The 24,737-nt window shown below is 35.0% G+C and overlaps 1 protein-coding gene across 1 annotated transcript; it reads left to right on the top strand.

The window, feature by feature from the left end:
* Positions 1 to 123: 123 nt before the first annotated feature.
* On the top strand, positions 124 to 24,026 carry LOC140049519 (importin-5-like). The gene is made up of 24 exons (XM_072094415.1): positions 124 to 317; positions 5,333 to 5,413; positions 5,793 to 5,985; positions 6,732 to 6,834; positions 7,747 to 7,843; positions 8,823 to 8,927; positions 9,309 to 9,434; positions 9,782 to 9,902; positions 10,338 to 10,532; positions 11,047 to 11,171; positions 11,517 to 11,606; positions 16,003 to 16,176; positions 16,623 to 16,841; positions 17,868 to 18,084; positions 18,343 to 18,404; positions 18,713 to 18,869; positions 19,495 to 19,667; positions 20,247 to 20,358; positions 20,605 to 20,660; positions 20,784 to 20,981; positions 21,268 to 21,412; positions 21,506 to 21,734; positions 21,844 to 21,985; positions 22,351 to 24,026. The coding sequence occupies exons 1-24, from the start codon at positions 237 to 239 to the stop codon at positions 22,438 to 22,440; spliced, it is 3,291 nt and encodes a 1,096-aa protein (XP_071950516.1). The 5' UTR covers positions 124 to 236; the 3' UTR covers positions 22,441 to 24,026.
* Positions 24,027 to 24,737: the final 711 nt, after the last annotated feature.

Genomic DNA, 24,737 nt, shown 5'->3' with positions numbered 1-24,737 from the left:
ATTTACCTCGTTCAGTAATAGTTTACACTGCTGTTAACTTTATTAGTAAACCGTGTTATTGAAACAATATTTGTCATTTATATTATAAATATAACTCATAAAAGTAATTATGGTATAGGTTTGATTAAATTTCAGCTTGTTTTATCTCAATATGCGTATGTCATAAATAAACTTAGTGGTGATCTCAATTGCGCAGCAGTCTCCTTTTTGGTGGTCAAAGGTAAAACCGCGAAAGTATGGCAGACCAACAGCCTCAATTTAATCAACTTTTGGGGACACTTATGTCCCCAGACAATGATATCAGATCAAACTCAGAGGTAATATTATCTTAATTCTATTGACTGTTTAAATTTTATAATAAAAAAAATCATGGAAACTTTGTTAAAGTTGGTTTTCTCTGGCATCATGTGGTAATATTTTGGTGCCCATGCGCGTTTCTTGATATGATAGCGAATGTGGGGGTGTTCTCTGACGAAAGATGACACATGCCATGCGACAGACATTAGGCCTAAATCAAGGCATGGCCTGACTGGTGTGCTTGAAGAGCGATTGTATTACTTACAGCATGCATGGATGTCTCTAACAATAATCTATGGAACGCCATCGCATAAACAAACTTTAATTCTATTCGGCTCTTTAGTTTTACCATTCATTACGTTCGGCTCTTTTAGCATTCGGTGCATTTCTATTCGGCCCATTTACCATTTACATTCGGCTCTTTCAGCATTCGGCGCATTTCTATTTGGCCCATTTACCATTACGTTCGATTCGGCTCTTTTAGCATTCGGCTCTTTTTTATTCGGCCCATTTTTTACCATTACGTTCGGCTCTTTCAGCATTCGGCTCTTTTTTATTCGGCCCATAGTTTACCATTACGTTCGACTCTTTTTGATTCGGCCCTTTTTTATTCAGCTCTTTCTGCATTTCGTTGGGCTCTTTTTAAATCGGCATTTTTTTATGCTGAAAGAGCCAAACGTAATGGTAAATGGGGCAAATAGAAATGCGCCGAATGCTGAAAGAGCCGAACGTACACTGTAACGGTAAATGGGCCAAATAGAAATGCGCCGAATGCTAAAAGAGCCGAACGTAATGGTAAAAGAGCCGAATATAATTAAAGTTTGCTGCCGGAGGCAGCGATGGCGTTTCATAATAATCGGCTGCATATTCATAAATACAAATATGGAAAATCAAAGAACACTTGCACAGTTTACAGTATATAATTACAAACAGCATTTTTCTTTTTATTAGAATTTATAATAATTAATAATAAAGTTTTATTTAAGATAGGCGGCCTAAGCCTAGTAGTAGGCCATATTATTATTAATTTATAGAGACAGTACATTACCATAAATGTCGGTTAAAATAAACTTATTTATAATCAATTATAGACTAGGCTATGAATGAGGTAGGTGCCACCCGGAGAGGTAGAAATTCTCATATGACTTTTCTAGACCAGTTTTTTCTGGGGAATCCAAATATATTGGGTAAACGGGCTGTAACCTGAGAACTTTCGCGTGAGGGCGCTTTTTTAAAAATGGCTGCCAGTTACAGTAGACTATGATATCTTGGCAACCACTGGTCATAGAGAGATGATTTTGGTGTCAAATTATTCGGAATGTACATGTTCCTATTTGATGTAATAGAACATTTTTTCAGAAAATGGCCGGAAATACCTCTATTGACCTTTGACCCAATATCTAACAGATATCATATCTCCGTAACTACTCGACACAGAAAGTTGTAATTGGTGTCAAACTCTCCAGAATATAGATGTTTATATTCAGACTAATAGAACATTATCTGTAAAAATGACCGGAAATAACGTTACTGACCTTTGACCCAAAATGCATGACATTTCTCCCATCTGATCACGTTAATCTTGTCAATTAATTCATTTTGTGCCAATTGGAGGTTGACATTCTCATATTATTTTCTGGACCAGTTTTTCATGTGCAATCCGAATATATGAGATAAATAAGCCATAACAAGGCCAAGAATTTAATTCTTTTACTACATACATGCTTCCCTTTAGTGTTTCAGACTGTATGTCGTGTATTAATCTTCAAGATCGCTCACATCACTGCAATCTGAAAAGTCTTCATATTCATTATGTGTAAACAGTTCCTGGACATCAGTGGGAATCACTGTCTCAATCCATTTAGGCTCCATTTGTTCGTTCCATCCATTGTGTGTACTGTTGTTGACAAAATCATTGACGTCTGCTGATTGCCATTCTTTAGTAATGAAGTGTGCTCTAAGTATATGAAACTCAAGGGTCTGCTGACATAGTGGCAGTAATTATATATCTGTAATCTTGTTGTGTCTGGAAAACTTTCTGTTGAAGATATCATATCTTGCTTGATTTACACTTTTCCCCTTCACTCCATACAATAGTGAAACATACTCTTCAAATTCCTCATACAACTCTTTTGATGGAACATCTAATACTCCAAGGTTGCAGAATGTGTCAACAAATTTTGCTTTTGATTCCAGAAGCTTCCAGCAGGTACGTTTTCCTTTCCGAAAGAAAGCGGAGTTATAATCGTTACCTGTGAAAGCATGGAATCCAATAAGGGATGATTTCTGCGCTTTTGTTAAATCAATGTCACTCAATTTCAGTACCTTTCGGTATTTCTCAGTGTTTGTATCAATAATTCCCTCTGCCCATCATCTATGAAACTAGATAGTGCAATGACTGGAATATCAATGTCTCCAGAATGGGAACGAATTATTGCTATGCCTTGATTGTTATTTGTTAAAGCATGCTTTGCATGCAGGATGACTTTCGTGTAGGCTTCTTCTTCCGGCTACTATTAAGCTCCGGAACCAATACAACATCTCAGTTAGTAACGTAGATGTATTCTTTGTACGATGAAAAGTAGATAACATCACTCCTCATATCTGTTAGAATGCTTTCTTTCTTTGACACTAGTACACAGCGAATAAGCTCAATCAATCTGGTCTTGTTCTCGCCGTTGGCAAGGAAATTGTTGAAATCACGGGCCAACTTTGATATTGTTGAGCTTACAATTACTTTTGGTGCAATACCGCGTATGTTTCTCTCAACAGACTTAATGCTTTTTGGCAGGTATGCATCGGTAACAATATCAACACGCTTGTATCCTTTAGGGATGCTGTTGAAAACCTTTGCTACAAGATCCTCGTACGTATCAGGGTAAGATTGAAATGTTCTGATTAATGCCATCAAGTCAACAACATAGGCAATGACAGTAGCCTTTGCTGGCAGTGCCCGACCAGGATCTATAACATCTGTTGAACTTTCGATGAGAATTTCCATTAGGACACTTTTCTGAGTTGTTCGTCTTGTCCCATCTGCATTAGCAAGGCTTAGCGAGACAGGGGTAAGTGGATACTCAAAGGCTTTCTTAAAGTCAATTATTCTACCATGCTTTGTTGAGGTGGCCAGAAGCTTTCCTAAAACATCCCGATTAGCTTATATTACTCTTACTTTCCCATTTGCCTTGATTTCGAGTTTCTTCCCACTATTCGAAAATAAAGTGAGATGATGTTATGGATCCTGGTCGAGCACTGCGAGAAACAGACGCGGTGTTGCACCAAAAGTAATTGTAAGCTCAAAAATATCAAAGTTGCCCCGTGATTTTAACAATTTCCTTGCCAACGGCAAAAACAAGACCAGATTGATTGAGCTTATTCGCTGTGTACTAGTGTCAAAGAAAGAAAGCATTCTAACAGATATGAGGAGTGATGTTATCTACTTTTCATCGTACAAAGAATGCATCTACGTTACTAACTGAGATGTTGTATTGGTTCCGGAGCTTAATAGTAGCCAAGAAGAAGCCGACACGAAAGTCATCCTGCATGCAAAGCATGCTTTAACAAATAACAATCAAGGCGTAGCAATAATTCGTTCCCATTCTGGAGACTTTGACATTCCAGTCATTTCACTATCTCATTTCATAGATGATGGGCAGAGGGTAATTATTGATACAAACACTGGAAAATACCGAAATGTACTGAAATTGAGTGACATTGATTTAACAAAAGCGCAGAAATCATCCCTTATTGGATTCCATGCTTTCACAGGTAACAAGTATAACTCCGCTTTCGTTCGGAAAGGAAAACGTACCTGCTGGAAGCTTCTGGAATCAAAAGCAAAATGTGTTGACACATTCTGCAACCTTGGAGTGTCAGATGTTCCATCAAAAGAGTTGTATGAGGAACTTGAAGAGTATGTTTCACCATTGTATGGAGTGAAGGGGAAAAGTGTAAATCAAGCAAGATATGATATCTTCAACAGAAAGTTTTCCAGACACAACAAGATTACAGATATATCATTACTGCCACTATGTCAGCAGACCCTTGAGTTTCATATACTTAGAGCAAACTTCATTACTAAAGAATGGCAATCAGCAGACGTCAATGATTTTGTCAACAACAGTACACACAATGGATGGAACGAACAAATGGAGCCTAAATGGATTGAGACAGTGATTCCCACTGATGTCCAGGAACTGTTTACACATAATGAATATGAAGACTTTTCAGATTGCAGTGATGTGAGCGATCTTGAAGATTAATACACGACATACAGACTGAAACACTAAAGGGAAGCATGTATGTAGTAAAAGAATTAAATTCTTGGCCTTGTTATGGCTTATTTATCTCATATTACTCGGATTGCACATGAAAAACTGGTCAAGAAAATAATATGAGAATGTCAACGTCCAATTGGCACAAAATGAATTAATTGACAGGATTAACGTGATCAGATAGGAGAAATGTCTTGCATTTTGGGTCAAAGGTCAGTAACGTTATTTCCGGTCATTTTTACAGATAATGTTCTATTAGTCTGAATATAAACATCTATATTCTGGAGAGTTTGACACCAATTACAACTTTCTGTGTCCAGTAGTTACGGAGATATGATATCTGTTAGATATTGGGTCAAAGGTCAATAGAGGTATTTCCGGCCATTTTCTGACAAAATGTTCTATTACATCAAATAGGAACATGTACATTCCGAATAATTTGACACCAAAATCAACTCTCTATGACCAGTGGTTGCCAAGATATCATAGTCTACTGTAACTGGCAGCCATTTTGAAAAAAGCGCCCTCACGCGAAAGTTCTCAGGTTACAGCCCGTTTACCCAATATATTTGGATTCCCCAGAAAAAACTGGTCTAGAAAAGTTATATGAGAATTTCTACCTCTCCGGGTGGCACCTACCTCATTCATAGCCTAATCTATTAGGCCTTGTTCTCTAGGTTAAAAATTTAGATAATAAGTAGCTTAATGTAGCATGGTGGAAAAAATACAATATTATTTTAATATTTTATAATTTTTCTTAGAAAACCTATGAAACAATACCAGCAAACAAGAAAATCCCATACCTTGTCACTGCACTTCAGACAGACTCATTGGCACCAGAGGTAATGTATGCTAACTACAATTCAATAATAATTATTACTATAACCTATTAATATAACCTATAAATGCTTGATATGTTTATTTAACTTGTTCCTTATTATGTAACTCCAGTCTTATCGCATCTGCTCCTCTGACAAATCATTGCTATCTGTTTTCTTGTTTCGGGACTAAGACTTACGGTGGCATGCTTGCTTCCGTTGTTGCATCCTCTTTTTGGAACGAACTCCGAACTTTTTCAAACTTCACCCACTTTTGATTCATAAAAATTAATTTAAAAACTTTTTTATTTTCCAACTGGATCATTTTTTTTAAAGTTGGTGAATGATATATACATTATTATTTGATTATCAATCGTATTTTTAAACTTTTATTCTATATTAGCTTCAGCAATTTGCTGCCGTTCTCTTGCGCCGATTTCTTAGCACAAGTTTTGAAAGTGACTGGCCAACCTTGCCGCCTGAAACACAAAACGCAACCAAAGTTCAGTTGCTGGCTGCTTTACAGCGCGAAACTCAGCCGCTTGTGAGACGAAGAATCTGTGACACGATTGCAGAATTGTCAAGAAGTCTAATAGGTGAGAAGACAATGTTCAAATTGTATGTAGTTGACCAGAAGGTGGCAGAGTGTGTCCAGTTTCATGTGATCACCTTTCTGTGATTAACTCCATCCATCCACAGATGACACATTATGATTTTATTGTTAATATTACATCACAAAAAAAATTACAAAAAAACAATTACAAACATTCTCATTGAATTATCCAAAACAAACTTTTCTCTAGAGGAGGATTGTACAATAGCATAAGGCTTAGACATTCTCATTCATACACATTTATTCAGTTATTTGACAATAACTGGGGCCCACACTAGAATCAATTAGCTTGTCTCATGAGGGCGCCTATAATATTTAAGCAAAATACATAAAAAGAAATACTGTATAAAACAATAAACAATAAAATAAGTACAAAAAATCATACTTTATTTCCTTTTAGAAACAAACCTGCCTAATAAATGTTTACTTTATTTAACAATTACATACTGTAAACATTTTAAGAAGATAAAAACTATTGTTATGATGTTTTTTGAGTAATTTACAGAAAACTCTTTTGAAATGTTTGTTTATAGAGGTTAAAATTTATAGAACCAAGTCCAATGAAAGATTTTATGAAGCTAAAGCAAAATGTAGCTTTTAAATATTAATAACACGGTTTATATTCTACCTACAAAGCCAACTCATAAGAAAAGTTTCAGGTTTTTTTTTCTTTCTGCACTGTATGAAAGTTCAATCAAGGGACTATAGTTTTTTTTGTTTTTTATTTAGATGATGATGGAAATAATACTTGGCCGGAAGTTCTTCAGTTTCTCTTCGAAAATGCATCATCAAGTAATCCTGTCAACAGAGAGTGTGCCCTGAATGTGTTTAAGTAAGCAATATTGTTTTTAGGCTATTTTCAACCACTTTCCTTTGACAGGCTCATTGATGAGGAAGGGCAGTTCCTACCACCAAACTACTTATTTTTAAGAATTGTCCTAGGTCATACTTACTAATTGTTGTAGTAGTGTATACCGTTCCATTGAACAAGTTTTAAAAAAAACAACTTTTTATTATAGATTTCTTTTGTTTTGCATTTATTGAGTTTATTCAATTCAATTTTGCATAAAATAAGTAAATTCTGCATAAACAGACAATACATTAGATTATACATTTATTTAAATTCATTCGGGAGGGCATACATATTTACCTTTACATATTTCACACCAAAAGCAAAAAAGGTACTAACATCAAACTCCAGTTTGAGTTTTTAGGTCAAAAGGTCGTCCTCACACGACCAATCATTGCTTTAGTTTTATTTCAAAATACTTTAAATATTTCTACAAAACATATAGTGGGTCTGAAAAATAATAAATAAAACATATGACTTTTAAAATTAATAAAAAAAAAAAAAAAAATGTTATCGTCACTAAGTAAACAAAGAAAATAGAGGGTGGTATTTACACTTTTATTTTATAAACCCACGAGTTGCTAGGTTTTGAATGCTCATAAACCCTCTGGTGTCTCCAGAATTTTGGTGTGAAAGGGGTATTAGTGAGAGAGAGAGTGAATGGGGACGGGTAGGAAGGGGCTTAAGAGGGAGGTCTTAGCATGGAATTGGGGATGAGAGGAATGTCGGTCATTTTGGAGGGACAAAAACAATGTTCTATTTTGTGGACACAAAAAAACAGGATGACCCAATTACTGTTTATAGTACACCCTCAAATTACAAGTTCCAAGGTTATTCACATTTTTCTACAGTTTTAAATACAATTTTAAGAACGTTTATTTATTTTGAATTTAGTAATTTCCCTGGAATATTTGGCAATAAGCAAAGTCATTACATCGAAGTGATTAAACAGATGTTGGAACAGAGTCTTAAGGATACTGGTTCTTTAGAAGTAAGTAACTTGTATTTAAGGATACTGGTTCTTTAGAAGTAAGTAACTTGTATTTAAGGATACTGGTTCTTTAGAAGTAAGTAACTTGTATTTAAGGATACTGGTTCTTTAGAAGTAAGTAACTTGTATTTAAGGATACTGGTTCTTTAGAAGTAAGTAACTTGTATTTAAGGATACTGGTTCTTTAGAAGTAAGTAACTTGTATTTAAGGATACTGGTTCTTTAGACGTAAGTAACTTGTATTTAAGGATACTGGTTCTTTAGAAGTAAGTAACTTGTATTTAAGGATACTGGTTCTTTAGAAGTAAGTTACTTGTATTTAAGGATACTGGTTCTTTAGAAGTAAGTTACTTGTATTTAAGGATACTGGTTCTTTAGAAGTAAGTAACTTGTATTTAAGGATACTGGTTCTTTAGAAGTAAGTAACTTGTATTCATCTTTATCAATTTCCATGTCTATACTACTAGGATGCTGCAGGTTAACTATCCATTGATAGCAATTTTCATACAGCTAGAGTTTAACTGTGACGCTTAAAATTACCTGTAACAAATTTATGGTGAGGTTGATTTGGCCACTGTAAAACAATGCAGCGTTTCCTCGTAGAATAGGCCTGTTTTCAACTAAGTAAATGTACAAGAGCAAATATCTGTGATCTGCGCATATCTACTGAGCTTTTCGATTCGCATGAGTGCTCATGAAAGAGCCCTTATTTGTGTTTTTAGGAACTAGAATTTGTCACAGAAAGAAGAGATGGTAATATGAATATGCTGATGCTTTTGATTTGCAAAAACAAATTAATTTAGTGAAAAACAGGCTTTCCATCTTTTGAGCTATCTATATGATAGTCAGCAGCCTAGTTTGCATACAAAAATACCATTAGTGTTCAAACATAGTGTTCATATTTGTAATAGCGAATTTGGAGATGAGCACTTATTCATCAATACTCTAGCTAACTTGGCATATATACTCATTGTTTTAGGTACAAGTAATGGCTGCAAGGGCAACTATTTCTTTCGTTCTCTATCAAGGAAAGGACGTAGCTACTCAAAAACATTTTCTATACCTAACACCAGGGCTGTTGAAGGTAAGTTTACACAGATCTCCCAACACTCGCAACAATCGTGGGAGTCTGCTGATATTTCGTGTCATCTTCCGCTCTGAAATTTCTACCTGATAACGTATAAAAATGTCTAGTTCTAAAACTAGAGAATAGAAGACTTACTAATATTTGTAGAAGGCCTAATCAAAATTTCCTCAGTTTCCAGTTAAGGTAGAGGAGGATAATACAATTCTTTACCTTTACAGTACAGCAAAGAATTACTGCAACGTTTCCCACGATCCAGCTTCGTGGCTACGAAGCATTGCTGCGATAAAAAATGCCCTGCACATGGTTACTATCAAAGCCTCCTGATGTTTATTTTGTAGTTTACTTTTTGTCTGACTTTAAATACTTTGTTTTTGTTAGGCCGTTGAGTTATGTATTGGTCAGCAAGATGACGATGCATTGCTAAAGGCCTTCATAGAACTTGTGGAAACTGTACCAAAGATGATCCGACCACATCTACCACAAGTCCTTACCATGTTTCTTGTAGTAAGTTGTTGTATTTGTCTTTAAACTAGGAAAACGATTCTAATAACTTAAACTGCCCGCTATAAATACCAGCACGAATTGATATTGTTATTTCATACTTTTGGTTCACGAGTCGATTGGAAAATCAGCAATTTGTATTTTACTGGATTTTGCCAAAAAAAAAAATTCAGCAACTTGACAATATAGCTAGGTAAATGTTGGTACCTTACCGTTGAAGTAATGCATTGTTTTTACAAACATCAAAAATTGCAGGGAAATGTGTCCTAAACTGTTATCACTACATGTTGAAACAAAGTAAAATAATATTATTTTAATCTATTTGAACTCTTATTTCCTTGGTTATATAGATCACATCTAATAAAAATCTACCAGACAGTTGGCGTCAACTAGCATTAGAGGTTATTGTAACATTATCAGAGACTGCTCCAGCTATGATGAGAAAACAACAAGACTTTATACCAACAATAGGTAAATAGTCTAAAGATTTTCCTCTGTATGATAGACTACATAGAGCAAATTTTACAAAACTTTGAGTCTTTTAAAGTTTGTGATTCCTGTCTAGACTGAAGTTTGTCATTTTGTCTATCTGAAGCATCACATGATGACTGCAAAACACCCAAAGACTGTTATTTGATTCTATGAGTTGACAAACTTCATCAAACTAACTTCTTTTCTAAAGTTTTCTGAAATTTTTCAACTGTCAACAAAAATTGCTAGTTATAGAAAAATGCATATTCAATTATGTGTGGCGGGCATATCCATTGTTTACCACAATGCGATGATTGATGGTTTAGATATAGCGCCCTCTATGTTTAGATTTTAAAAATGCTAGCACTCTCTATGGTTTTGCCACGCTTTTATAAGTCTCCTAATATTTTATTTCTGAATGTTGTTTGTTATTAGTTCCTGAAATGCTTGCAATGATGGTTGACATAGAAGACGATCCTGATTGGGCAGATAGTGATGAGGTCGATGATGACGATTTTGACACGAACGCAGTAACAGGAGAAAGCGCCCTCGATAGGTTTGCTTGTGGTATTGGTGGCAAGTTCATTCTACCACACATAATAGCAACAGTGCCACAAATGCTTCAAAATGGTTAGATGATATTCACTTTTTTTACACACAATTACATTTTGACATTTCCCAGTCCTGGCCACATTCTTGTAAGATGTTAGTATAGATTACCACTTGCTATCAATTGGGTTTCAAAATGAGTTCATTATATATATCGTTTTCACTGATGAACGGCTAGTGTTGCCCTAAAGCTCTGCTAATTTTTCTAGTTGTTTTACTGTATAGTTTTTTTATTTAGCGTTTTGCTTATTTTATTTTATCATATATATACATAGAAAATGTGTTGTTCTTTTGAGAGTGTTACGTACACAACACAATACAAATCAAGAAAACATTAAAATACCTGAACGAAATATATAAGGTGCATTCTCGTACATTCACTTGGTTTTCTTCTAAATAAAGATACAGTATAGTGTTGATAATAATTGTTAAAAATATTTTGTATTAAATATAGAATTATTTTTATTTATGCTGTCTTTTTTGTGAAGCATTTCAATAAAATTTGAATTATATTCTGTTCTGTTCCACCTTTCAGAGGATTGGAAATATCGTCATGCTGGATTAATGGCAATATCAGCAGTTGGGGAAGGATGCCATACACAAATGGAGGCTGTTCTTAATAATATTGTTGACTCTGTTCTGCCCTATCTTGCTGACCCGGTACGGTCATTTTTAGTTTTCTATTATTTATTGAAATTAATTATTAAGCCTATATTAAGTACATTCCATACACACTATCACAAAATCAACATGCTTTAACACTTATAATCTTGAATGTTCTTTACCCTGAAATAAATTATGTAAAATTTCATTAAAAAAACTTCCATCATTTTTTTTAATTTCCAAGTCAATACTTCAATGACCTAGAAATACAAAGAAATGGTATTCCAAATAATAATGTTCTTTTCTTACATTAATACAATGGAAACATTGATAGATATAATAAATATTTTGAGAGTCTATTTTTCCTGCCTTGATTTTTTAAATTTCCTTATTTTTGTTCAGCATCCGCGAGTTCGGTATGCGGCATGTAATGCTTTAGGACAAATGGCTACAGATTTTGCTCCTACATTTGAACGAAAATTCCATGAAAAGGTAGGTAACAATGGCTTTTGTGTACAGAATTTGCAACCGTTTTGGGTAGTTAATTGAAGGGTTGTTATTTTTAAGGATTATGAATAAAGTATAAATACTCTAAAGCACGGTCTTACTGAAAAACAACTTTTAGTTGAGTTAAGTATCCGTGATTAAATAAAGCTTATTATTATTATTAAAGCTCTGTCTACTCTATCAAACTTTATGTGACAACAAAATGTGATGTGCCCATATATGGACATGATGACATCTTATTACTACCTTATTTGGGCACATCACACTTTTTTGTCAATACAAATTAACTGTTTAGAATACTATAGTTATTGCATATTCAGTTTCTTTCTTTTTATTTACCCAAAAAATATGTTTTAAACATTGTAAAAATAAATAAAACATAAATATATTATTGTGTTTTGCTGGCAATGAATTAAAACAGACCTTGCAAGCAATGAATGTTTTTTAAAAAATATTTTAATAATTTTCTGTATTTCGTAAAACAATATAAATTATGTTACTCGGTTATATTACAAATTAATAGAAAAAATAAAGTAATCTTTAAAAGTTACAAAACATATATGGCTGTTATTATAAAAAAAATATCAATACAGATTTCTGTGCTTCTTATCCACCTTATTCTACCATGATTTAGGTACCTAATCCTGTGACTAACAATAATAATAATAATAAATGAAAACTTATATAGCGCCGGTATCCTCCACCCATGTGGCGCTCATGGCGCTTTGTGCATTAACAACGTGCGAGAACATCAGCGAATAGCGACGTCTTTAGGTTGGTCTTGAAACTGTTTAGACTAGTTGAGCATTTAACTGTTGCTGGTAAGCTGTTCCATACACGTAAAAAGATCTCTGACCCCACTGATTTTTCGCTCTACGCTCTTGAAGAAGGTTTTGTGACAATGATCGTAGGCCTCTGCGGGATGATTCGTAACGATCCACAAGGTCAGATAAATAAGCAGGAGCACTGTCATTTAGGATCTTGAATACAAACAACGCAAGTTTGTACTTAATACGTTGTTGAACAGGCAACCAATGCAAATCCATCAGGACAGGAGTTCTGTGAGCGTTTGATTTTGTATAAGTTACAATTCTAGCTGCCATATTTTGCAAGCGCTGCAAACGTTGTATTTGAGATTTTGGTATGCCAAACAACAAGGCATTACCAATGTCAATTTTAGAAGTGACAAATGAGTGTACAATCAATTCAGCTGTTTTCTTGTTAAGATTACCGCGAATACGACCAAGGTTCCTCATCGATATGCATGCTGCTTTGGATACAGTTGTTATTTGTGCTTCCATAGTGAGATTACTATCCAGCATGATTCCCAGATTCCGGACCACCGATGAGGGAGCGATGTTAGAGTTTCCGATTCTGATATGTGTGATGTTGATTTTGGAGATGTTACATTTAGACCCGACGATAATAAACTCTGTCTTTCCATCATTCAACTTTAGGTAATTTGTTGTCATCCAATTGCGAACATCTTCTATACAGGCTTCCATCTTACTGATTGCTGCAGCAACATCCCTTTGCACTGGATTTACTGACACATAAATCTGTGTATCATCTGCATAGAAATGGAAATGTAGACTGTGTTTGCGAATAATGTCACCAAGGGGAAGCGTATAAATGGAAAACTGGCCAGGCCCAATTACTGACCCCTGTGGTACACCATATTCCAGGCAAGCTTCATCTGAGAATGCATCATTGATACAGACTAGCTGACGTCTTCCTGTAAGATATGACTGGAACCAGTTAAGAGCAACACCATTTATGCCAATGCGATTTCTCAGACGGGTTATCAGTCTTTGGTGATCAACTGTATCAAACGCTGCTGACAAATCCAACAACACCAATAGCGTTATTTTCCCATCATTCATTCCTTGTAACAAATCATTCTGTACCTTTAAAAGGGAACTCTCCGTGCTATGACATGCACGATATGCCGACTGGTAATTCTCATTTAAATTATGCTTTTGAAGATATGGAGTAATGCGTGATGTCACTACACGCTCCAGAGTCTTTCCAAGAAAAGAAAGATTCGACACCGGGCGGTAATTTTTCAGCGTGTTATGATCCAAGTTTTGCTTTTTTATTAAAGGACGAACGTGAGCAATTTTCAGTTCATCTGGCACTATGCCGGTATTAAGAGAATGGTTAATGATTTCCGTTATTATTGGAACGACTGCGTCTATACACTTCTTCAGTATAGAAGTAGGAACTGGATCTAACCTGCATGATTTTGTTGGTGATTTCATCAGAATGTTGCGGATCTCACCTTGAGATGCTGGTGTAAATGTTGTGAGATGCTGATGAACAGCTGTCACAGGCTCATTAAATGACATGTCATCAATCTTGAAGTCGTCTCTGATGATCTTGATCTTGTGTGTGAAAAACTGACAGAACCTGTTCGCAAGATCTAAGTCAGAAAGACTATCTGGGAGAGGTGATACCTGGCGATGATGAAGGAGTTGGTTAACAATTTTAAAAAGTCCTTTCTGATCTGCTGCATGTTCTTCACACAAGCCAATGTAGTAGTTGGCCTTTGCCTTTCTTACCATGGAATTTACATTCCTCTTCTGTGCAATGTAAGCTTGACGATCTATTTCCAGATGAGAGATTCTCCATTTCTTTTCAAACTTACGCTTTGTTCTTTTCTCAGCATAGATGTCACTGTTATACCAACTAGTGTTTGGTCGGACCTTTACTGTTCTCTTTTTCGGTGGTGCGTGTTTGTCAAGAAGTTCACTCAAAGTGGTGACATATAGTCGTACTTTACTTGATAAATCAAGATTTGAGAGCGAAGTTCCGAGATCAGACTGTGTGATATCTTTACATAATGTCTCAAAATTTATAGCATTCCAATGACGAGTTTCGATGGATTTAGTGATTACGGGTGGCTTCTTGATAAGGAGATTACATGTGATTGCATAGTGATCTGATATACCATCAATGACATTAAGGTTTGAGAAAACGGGAGGATCAGATGAACGAGTGATCAGCAAGTCTAATGTATGACCATGTCGGTGTGTAGGTGTAGACACATGCTGTTGAAGACTGCTTGCTACAAGTAGATTCCGAAAATGAATTGCATCTGCATCATTTGGCATATCCACATGGATGTTAAAGTCTCCAACGAATAGTATGGGAGCCGGCTTCAATACATAGTGATCAACCAAAGTTGAGAATTCTTCAGTGAAAACATTTAGACTGCAACCCGTTGATTTGCTTTGAGGACGATATACTGCTACGAGGAAAACTGAGGATGCATTGCTGACTATTTCCACATTTAGCAGTTCAAATGATTTTGGTAATAATCCCGTGTCATAACATTTAACCGCTATGCTTTCCTTGTAAAGAAGTGCAACTCCACCACCTCTTTTAGTACCAGCACGGGGAGCATGTTTGAGAGAGTATCCGTTGGGTGTAATATTTCCTATAACTGATGTGTCTTCTGGTTTAAGCCACGTTTCCGAAAGGGCAACAACATCCAGATTATGTTCGATAACGAAATCCACAAATTCTGTTGTTTTGTTCCGAACGGATCTTGTATTAATACTGCAAAATTTAATATTGTTTTTAGATAAGAGAGAGTTTGATGATAAGTCCGGAAATGATAGATTGTTTTTAGTGTGTTTGTCACGCCCAGCTCTTGTACCACGCCTGGTTTTTCTTTTTGGCCTCCTTGGTAATAGGTGGATACTACAGCTACTGGAGTTCAACTTAAAAGATTGTATAATTAAGCAAGATTCTTCAGGAAGTTCACAACTGTTATTGTTGTTGGTTACACAGCCCTGTAAACCATGAAGAAACTCAGAGCTATAGCTAATTAGCATGACAACAGCAGATCTTCAAGCATGAGGTGTACAAGGTCATTTACATAACAATATGCACAGTCAGATTGAAAGTACAGGGCTAGCTTCCCACTGATGCTAGTAGACCATTGTTCTTGGGCAGTGATGAGTTTGAATTAAAACAATAAAGGCACAAGCAGGGCCTAGCTGAACTTCAGGAAACAACAAGAAAAACAACTGCGATTTACTCCAAGATACGATTATTTCCACATAAGAAATTTGTGAATATATGGTGCTCAATTTGCTATTCCAGCATCCAGTAAAACTTATTTGATGAAAAAAACCATCTGCAAACAGATACGAAGTTGTTATGCACAGAGCAATATAGAGCCGCCACATGGGCGCTGCAACACTATCTCTTAAAACACTGCGAAAGCAATGTTAAACTAAGTGTGATGTGCCCAAACATGGTAGTGATACGATGTGTCATCGTGTCCATATATGGGCACATTACATTTTTTATCACATAGAGTATGGTAGTGTAGAGAAAGCTTAACTCAAACAGTTTCACTTGTATTTACCAGGTTGTTCCAGGCCTAGTAGCAGTATTGGATGATTTTGCCCATGCCAGAGTGCAGGCCCACGCTGGAGCAGCATTGGTAAACTTCTGTGAGGATTGTCCTAAAGAGTACATAGTGCCATACTTGGAACTCATTCTTCAAAAACTTCATTCAATTTTGGTTTCTAAGATACAAGAAGTAAGTTTTGTGTATCCTATTTTTAGTTTTATGGTCCATATTAGCATTGTTTTGAATTGAATAAAACCAGAACCATTCTAATGTTCTGATTGGATCATGGACTCGTTTATGTGTAGAGTAAGACCTATTATATAACCCAATTATTATATGCTCTTTGGATTTTATGTGCACATAACTTAATACATAATAGTATGTTGTTAGTATATTTATTATTTTCTATCTGCAAGGTAAATAAATACTACAACTTTAGCTATATGATTTGTGTTTGGTGGTTGTAGGACAATTTAAGATCAACCTGGATTTACTGAATCCTGTGTATTGCATATTGCATGGCTTTTTGTCCCATACGACTGTTGGTCCCGTACTGGTATCGATCATGGCAAGTATCGCACCAGCAAAAGCGCTTTCCAAAATTGTTATAAAATTGCTTTCTATTTCGGTTGCAGCTAGTACAAAAAGGATCAAAACTTGTCCTGGAACAAATGGTCACAACACTAGCAGCCGTTGCCGATTCAGCTGAGGACAAATTCATCCGATACTATGACAACTTTATGCCTGGGCTAAAGAACATAGTACAACATGCCACAAGTAAAGAATTGAGATTACTACGAGGAAAGACAATTGAGTGTATCAGTCTAATTGGCTTAGCTGTTGGGCAACAAAAAGTAAGCGCCTACATGTGTATGAAAAGTCTACATGAATTGAGATTTAGTTAAAGCACCCATAGGCATGACAAACTTATTCACGCCACTTTCAAAAATTTGTGAAACAAGAGAGTACACTGTTATGAAACTTAAAGTCCCTTTTACAAAAAAGGAGAGTTATCTCATAAGTTTTTGTGTTAGTGGAACAAATATATGGAACAATTTGCCCATTAATTTTAGAACCGACACTTCTGCAAGGGTCTTCAAATCAAAATTGTTTGATGTATTTATTAATAACTAAGTCTCTGCTGAGTTTGTAACAATCAATAATTCATTACCTTAATTATTTTCTATTATAAAGAATTGCAAGATAGCTGATCTACTTCCTAAATATACTAAACCTAACCCTCTAAATAATCTCTCAACTTGTTTTTGAAAGACCTCGCATTTACCACTAGACCAAACATTTCGGTTGGCAAACGCTGTTTACACAAATTATTTAATCTCTCTGCATGGTTATATAGCGCCCTCTATTCATGATTTCTGCTTTAATTGGATAGGAAAAAAAATAATGCACCCTGGGTAAAGAAATGTAATAATAATAAAGCCAGTTTTCCATTAGTCAATATGTTTCTGCGAATTTAAAATTCCCGACTTCTGTTTGGTAGCACATATTTAAATAAACATACATAAATGAATAAAAATATTGCTATGCATTCACATTAATCAAATGCTTTCAATTCGAGCAAAAAAATAGATGGAAACCGGCTTTAGATTACTTTTACAATTGTCAACAATAAGAAAGAAAGAATATTTAGACATAATGTAGTTATTTTTATTTCTTTATGATATATTCTGTGTACCAATTCATAGTGTTAATGATTAGCTTACAAAACATCTACTTCGATTCTTTTAATTACAAACTAAGACCCAAACATTATCATACAGACTAAAATAAAAACTGAAATCCTAGTCCCGAAATTGGTGATAAGTGCAGCCTCTACATGTATCGATGAAACTGGCATTGTTTTGATTGGTTTTCTATAGTTTTTGCAAGATGCTAGTGACATTATGGAACTGCTGCTAAAGACACAGACAGATGCCAATGAACTAGAGGATGATGACCCTCAAACTTCATACATGATTTCAGCCTGGGCCAGAATGTGCAAACTACTAGGCAAAGAATTCCAGCAATATCTGCCAGTGGTGATGGGTCCACTGTTAAAAACAGCATCCCTCAAGCCTGAGGTTGCATTATTAGACAGTAAGTAAAGGGTGATATAGACATAGGACAGAATGTGCAAGCCACTTAGGTAGCAATAACTGCCATTGCTGATGGGTCCACTGTTAAAAACAGCATCCCTCAAGCCTGAGGTTGCATTATTAGACAGTAAGAAAAAGAGATGATGGGCCAGAATGTGCAAGCCACTATGTAGCAATATCTGCCAGTAGTTACAATAGCTAAATATCTTATCAAAAAGGAAATTGTATTAGAAGTAATAAATATAAATAATTTTTTTAGCGGAAGACGCTCAAAATCTGAGAGAGGATGAAGGATGGCAGTTTGTAAATTTAGGAGACCAGGTAAAACATTTTTTAATCCTGTTTATTTACTATGTTGTTTTTCAATCACATGCCCACTAAATGGATATAGTGATTATCCATGGTGCCGTAGCTATGATAGTCATACGATCGTTGCAAGAAAGGGAAACCTCCGCGCGAGCCGTAGGGTTGTCAGGGCTTTGGTGAAAACTGGTCATCTTAAAACCTTACCAACGATCGAATATGTTTTTTAAACTCGAATTTAAAGGAATTGATATTGAGTAACAAGAAGAATAGCAAATATTGATACCCTGTTCATTGCATAATGAAGTATTTACTTGAATTTTTAGCAAAGTTTTGGAATTCGTACATCTGGTCTAGATGATAAAAGCACAGCTTGTCAGATGTTGGTCTGTTACGCAAAGGAATTAAAGGAAGCATTTGCAGATTACACAGAACAAGTTGTGAAAATCATGGTTCCTCTGCTCAAATTTTATTTTCATGATGATATCCTTTTATATTACATAGCCTATGTAAATACGTGATTGGTTGAAACTGCATCACATGACTAACACTGCGGGGATCGTAATGTGTATATGTCCTCGAGTACGATAATATTGACCGAGTAATTTTCACGATTTTTGACAAATATGAAACATATTGCCCAAATTGACTTCCCTTATTCCAGGCATGCCCTATAAATACAAGTTATACCTATTTCACATCTGCGTAAAATGTTACAAGTTGTTACCAGGTTTGCTTTCACGATTTATTAGTTTTATCATTGCCTAGTTGAGGGCGCTATTTAATTATTAGTGTACTGTGATTGGTCAGTTAAATTCCAAGGCAACACACATGCGCAGTACAACTAGGGACAGAAAAGAACAAGCATCTCGTCGGTGTGATAACTAACCGATAAAATGCCTCTTGAGAAAAATTAACCGATAATTGCGATAATTTTTAACATTTGACCTAAGGGACAAATTGTTGCGATCTGGTTGTTTTTGGTAATGACTGATCATACGCACTTTATTGCTTAAAAATGTAACCGATAATTTTGTTTTGGGTGCGGAGCACGGCCCAAGTTGAGTATGTGTAAAAATGAAAACTTAATTTTGCTTAACTATCACACTAGTTAGATACACAGCTGCAGAGTCCCTACCTGTTCTTTTAGAGTGTGCTAAAATCAAAGGCGAGGAATACTTAAATGAGATGTGGCAGTATATCTACCCCAACATAATGCAAGCTATTCAAACTGAACCAGAGGTAGATATACTTCAACAGCATATGGATTCATTTGCAAAGGTAATGTATATAATAATAGATGTGTATTTGTAATGCGCTTTATGCAGTAACAACCATCTCAAAGTGCAGTATGCTAGATTTCGTATAACAACTTTAATCTCCCATCTTCTACGGGCCAAAATGGTAATGCCCTACTCTGCACATAGTTAGGGGAAAATGGCAAAATCAGCACTGTAGTCGTGTTACAAATGTTGTCAAAACAATATAGATTAATATCGGATAAAGCTCCTAGAAAGTAGGAAACGTTTTGCAATTTGTCATCTGACTGTACAGGGTTCTTTAAAGTTATCACGAGCCAGATATGTAAAATGGAACATTTTAAATACATGGCTTGGAACCAACAGGGATGTCACCAGCATGTCATGAGTGGTGGTCGGCGATTCCCCCTCCCCCCAAAAAGTTACGAACAATAGGCTACGATCTACATGTGTAAATATAGTGGTGGTCGGTGTCATGAAAATGGTGGTCGGAAATTCCGAGTGGTGGACGGGCCCGTCCATCGCCGACCACCGTGGTGACATCCCTGAACCAACATTATTGTTTTTTTGTTGTCCTGATTTGCTTTTCTTTATTTTTCAGTGCATAGAATTTCTTGGCAAAGGCTGTATGAATCAACAGCAGATTGAAGAACTAATGAAAGCAATCAATGAGTTATTTGAGCATCATTTCAAACGACAACAAGAAAGACAAGGTAATTCTGTTAACCCCTTAATTATGTTGTTTGGTACAAAATTGTATCAACAGGACATGCCATCAGTGTTCTCCCCAGAATTGGCAGGAACTTGGAAGAGAGCACAATGCGCCATTTGTGCCAAAATGTTTTTCTTTTTATGAATTTTCTAGAACCTACTCTAGGTGTGTTATTAACTTTTTTAAATTTCAAATTCTGTTGATTAAAGGAGGGTACATACCAATAAATATTTTAATTATTTTTTAGAGCAAAGAAAAGATGAAGATTATGATGATATAGTAGAAGAAGGACTACAAGATGAGGTAAAGGAGCATACATCTCATCATCATATGGACATGGTGATGTCATATCACTACCATATTTAAGCATATCACTCCCGTATTTGGACACATCACACTTTTTTTTGTCAAACTGTTTTATTGCAGGATGATGATGACGTATACGTCTTGAGCAAGATCTCTGATATTCTTCATTCCTTTATTGGAACACATGGCACAGATTCACTGCCATTCTTTGAGGTCGTTTTACCGAATGTTGCCAAGCTACTGGAACCTGGCCGACCATGGACAGACCGCCAATGGGCGATATGTATATTTGATGACATTATTGAATTCTGTGGATCGGTAAGTGGTACACCTGTTGCTTATTTGGGAAATTTTTAATTCAAAAAGTTTTAAATAAAGTACTGTATTTATTTTGATAAATGCCACCCAAGGAACATCATTTAAAATAAATGCCCTCTATAAAATATAAAAACCTTGGACATTAATTGTTTTACTTGAAATACCTACCAAATTCATATACACACAATACTGTATTACTAATTAAACAATAATTATTATAATGCATTACTCAATTTATTACCAGTTTGTGTTAAATTTTTTTTTTTTCAATTGCCTTATTTTTTAGCAATCCTTAAAGTACCAGTCATATTTCCTGAGGCACCTGTTAGAACTCTTACTAGACAAAAGTCCAGAAGTGCGACAAGCTTGTGCTTACGGATGTGGCATTATGGGTAAATGTGGTGGACCCGAGTATGCTGATGCTTGTTTAGGTATGTTGGCTTCGAAGGTCTAAAGAACCTGTGATGACAAATTTAAATCTGTTTCAGCTAGTATTAATTATTTGTATCCTTTTACCTCAACAGAAGCCATTCCGCTACTGTCCACAATGATCACAGCCGAGAACTCCCGAGCCCCAGAGAACATTAGTGCCACTGAAAACGCAATAGCCGCTGTTGCAAAGATCTTGCAAGCAAATCATAGCAATATCAACTCAATGGAAATCCTACCAAACTGGTTAGTATGGCTGCCACTTACGGAAGATAAAGAAGAAGCAGTCCATGTGTACCAATACCTATGCAGTCTTGTGGAATCGTAAGTTCAATGTTATCTGTTTTTCCTTATTTAATGTGTTGTGAATGATACAAAACTATGTTTTTAAAATTCCGTTTTAATTTTGAACTATTGAAATATTTATTTTTAGTAACCATCCTGTTGTCCTTGGAGAGAACAATTCAAACCTGCCACGCATCTTGCTGATTCTGTCCGAAACTTTTTCCAAAGATGCACTATCTGAAGATAAAGAAACTTTCAAGCGCTGTGTTGAAATTGTCAGACACATTCAGGTAAATTAAAATTATTTAATACTATTAAAAGCCTGAAGTAGATGAGTGTTACCAGAGCAATGAACTGGCAGTGAATATAGTCAATAATGAAAATTTGTATAGAGATATTTCAACCATAATTATTATTGTAGATATAACACTAGCTAATTCAGGCTGTCTCTCATCTGTCTTTCTCTGATTTTATACAAGTACTCAGATTAACCCGCTACTAGGTCCATCAAAGTATTTTTTTTTACAATTGACCTACGATTCAAGTTCAAATTTATCGTGAAAAATATAAGTAATTGAAATTTAAATAGGTATTGTGTTCATAATTCAGCACAGTATCTGTTGTATACTAGATTGTATTCTGCTTTTATTTATAGAGTAACGAGGTAGTCTGGAATAATTGTTTATCACAGCTGTCAACAGAGCAGCAAACGGCCTTAGCAGAAGCGTTACAGGTCACAGAATGAACACATTTTCACTGACATACTAAAATAATTTTAATAGATTAATTACATCATGTATTCATCTAGAGAAAGTAAAAAAGAATTAGCGTGGGTGTAAAAAACACTACATTAACAAAAGCAGCATATAGTACATCACGAGGATTCTTAAATAGCTGCACGAGTCTCGGCCACATTCTGCGCCAGTTTTGGATTTGACGTGTGAAAATACTACAGAATATGCAACCAATATGTATGTTAAATGTACTATGAATGATTGTCTATGGTTTGTAAGGATTTGTATACAGGAATTACCAAAGACTATGTTTAAACATGTTTACATTGGTAACCACACTGATTAGGATAATCCAGATAGTTATGCCAAAGCCAGAAAGTTGTTTATTGAGTTCAAATTGTACAAAGTCGCATCTGAAACAGCCAGCGGTCAATCACCTACCGTACTCGCACGAAATTAGAATACATTTGCAAGTGGAAAATGTATGTCAACTTTAGATCAATAGATAATGTATATAGTCGCATATCTGCGTTTTTCATATCAAAACACAATCCTGATTATTAACATTTGTTTAAAAAATACCCTGATACAATGAATACTATGAAATGCCAAAAAATGGTATGAACGCCCAGGTGCTCATTCGTGCGAGTATGGTAGTGTATTTGTACAGCAGGAATTAAAAACCCTTTGAATAAATGTTTTAAATTGAAGCATATTAGCCATAACAATTGAGTTGACATGCTACAATATTCTAGTAAAGTATCATCTACTGTACCTACCATAATACAAATAATAGTGAACTTTCGCTTCAGGAAATATGTGCATGCATATATATCTACTAGTAAATACAACGTTCATTATTGAACTGTAGTTCATCCCTTTAGATCTACCCTCATGAAACAAAAGCTTACTAATAATTCCACATAGCTAGCTTTTTAAGATAATGAAGAGATAAAAATGTAATTATTTTAATTGTAATTAGCAATTTTAGTTAATGAACTAACAAGTGTAATATTTAAGAAGTGTTCGTTTGTATTTTATTTATTTTTTAAATTTCTATTTGCTATGATAAACTTCATTCCATTTTTTATTCTTTTTTTTTTGTTTTGATTGAGATTGTGCCTTTAACTTTGTTGTTCCAACAGCCCACCTATACAGCTTAATACGTTTAATTTGAACTCTCATTGGGAATTTTCCGTAATGGTTTTGTGGCTTGGTGGTTTAAACACTTGTTTATAAATTGCAGGATCACATGTTCAAATCTTGAACTGAAGACATTGCTTAAAATAAAACATAAACATTCTTTAAAACTTTACGATATCATTAATATTGCTGCAAAAAGTGTATGTATGTTTTTTTATATTATATTATTATGGTAAAGAAAATAATTTTTTATTATAACTTTTTCAAGTATTGATTGTTTAAGAATCAACTATAACAAAAATTAATTAACAGAGATTAATTTAAAACTTGTTTTATTGAAAGTTAATGTACTGCTTTATTTTCTAAATTATGATTAATTATTTCAGTGTGTGAAATTAATTGCATAAAATTAGGAATGTATAGTAGAGTAATTAATGTATTCATTAGCTGTTCCAACTGCGTTGCGTTGAAACACCGCTTCTCGTCAGATCACCGAAGTTAAGCAACGTTGGGCCCGGTTGCGTTCTGGATGGGAGACCGTCTAGAAATTGTGGCGGGTGCTGTATATACTGGAGAGTGATGGTGTAATGGTAATATCGGACTAGCATGTGATAGGCATGGGTTCGAGGTTATCTGTACCATACTAATTGCATCCTTAGACAAGATACTTTACTCTCATTGCCTAATCTGGTAGGCGCTGCACTGCTGGCTGCCGTGGGTCCGTGGAGGGCCTAATCCTAATTTCCTCACTGAGGACAAATATTAATACAAAATACAAAAAAAAATACAAACAGCCCACCTATACAGCTTAATACGTTTAATTTGAACTCTCATTGGGCATTCTCCGTAATGGTTTTGTGGCTTGGTGGTTTAAACACTTGCTTATAAATTGCAGGATCACATGTTCAAATCTTGGGCTGAAGACATTGCTTACAATAAAACATAAACATTCTTTAAAACTTTATTAATATTGCTGCAAAAAGTGTATGTATGTTTTTTTATATTATATTATTATGGTAAAGAAAATAATTTTTTATTATAACTTTTCAAGTATTGATTGTTTATGAATCAACTATAACAAAAATTAATGCTTAACATGAGAGATTAATTTAAAACTTGTTTTATTGAAAGTTAATGTACTGCTTTATTTTCTAAATTATGATTA

Source organism: Antedon mediterranea, chromosome 5 (assembly GCF_964355755.1).
Source record: "Antedon mediterranea chromosome 5, ecAntMedi1.1, whole genome shotgun sequence".
Classification (NCBI taxonomy): domain Eukaryota; kingdom Metazoa; phylum Echinodermata; class Crinoidea; order Comatulida; family Antedonidae; genus Antedon; species Antedon mediterranea.
The sequence above is the reverse complement of the archived record's forward strand: the minus strand, read 5'-3'. Positions and strand labels throughout refer to the sequence as shown.

Bases quoted from the DNA above. Each gene is read 5' to 3' on its own strand.
- LOC140049519 (XM_072094415.1), top strand. From the start codon at position 237: ATGGCAGACCAACAGCCTCAATTTAATCAACTTTTGGGGACACTTATG. The intron at 11,607-16,002 runs GTAGGTAACAAT...TGTATTTACCAG, and splicing joins AACGAAAATTCCATGAAAAG to GTTGTTCCAGGCCTAGTAGC. The intron at 18,405-18,712 runs GTAAAACATTTT...TTGAATTTTTAG, and splicing joins TTGTAAATTTAGGAGACCAG to CAAAGTTTTGGAATTCGTAC.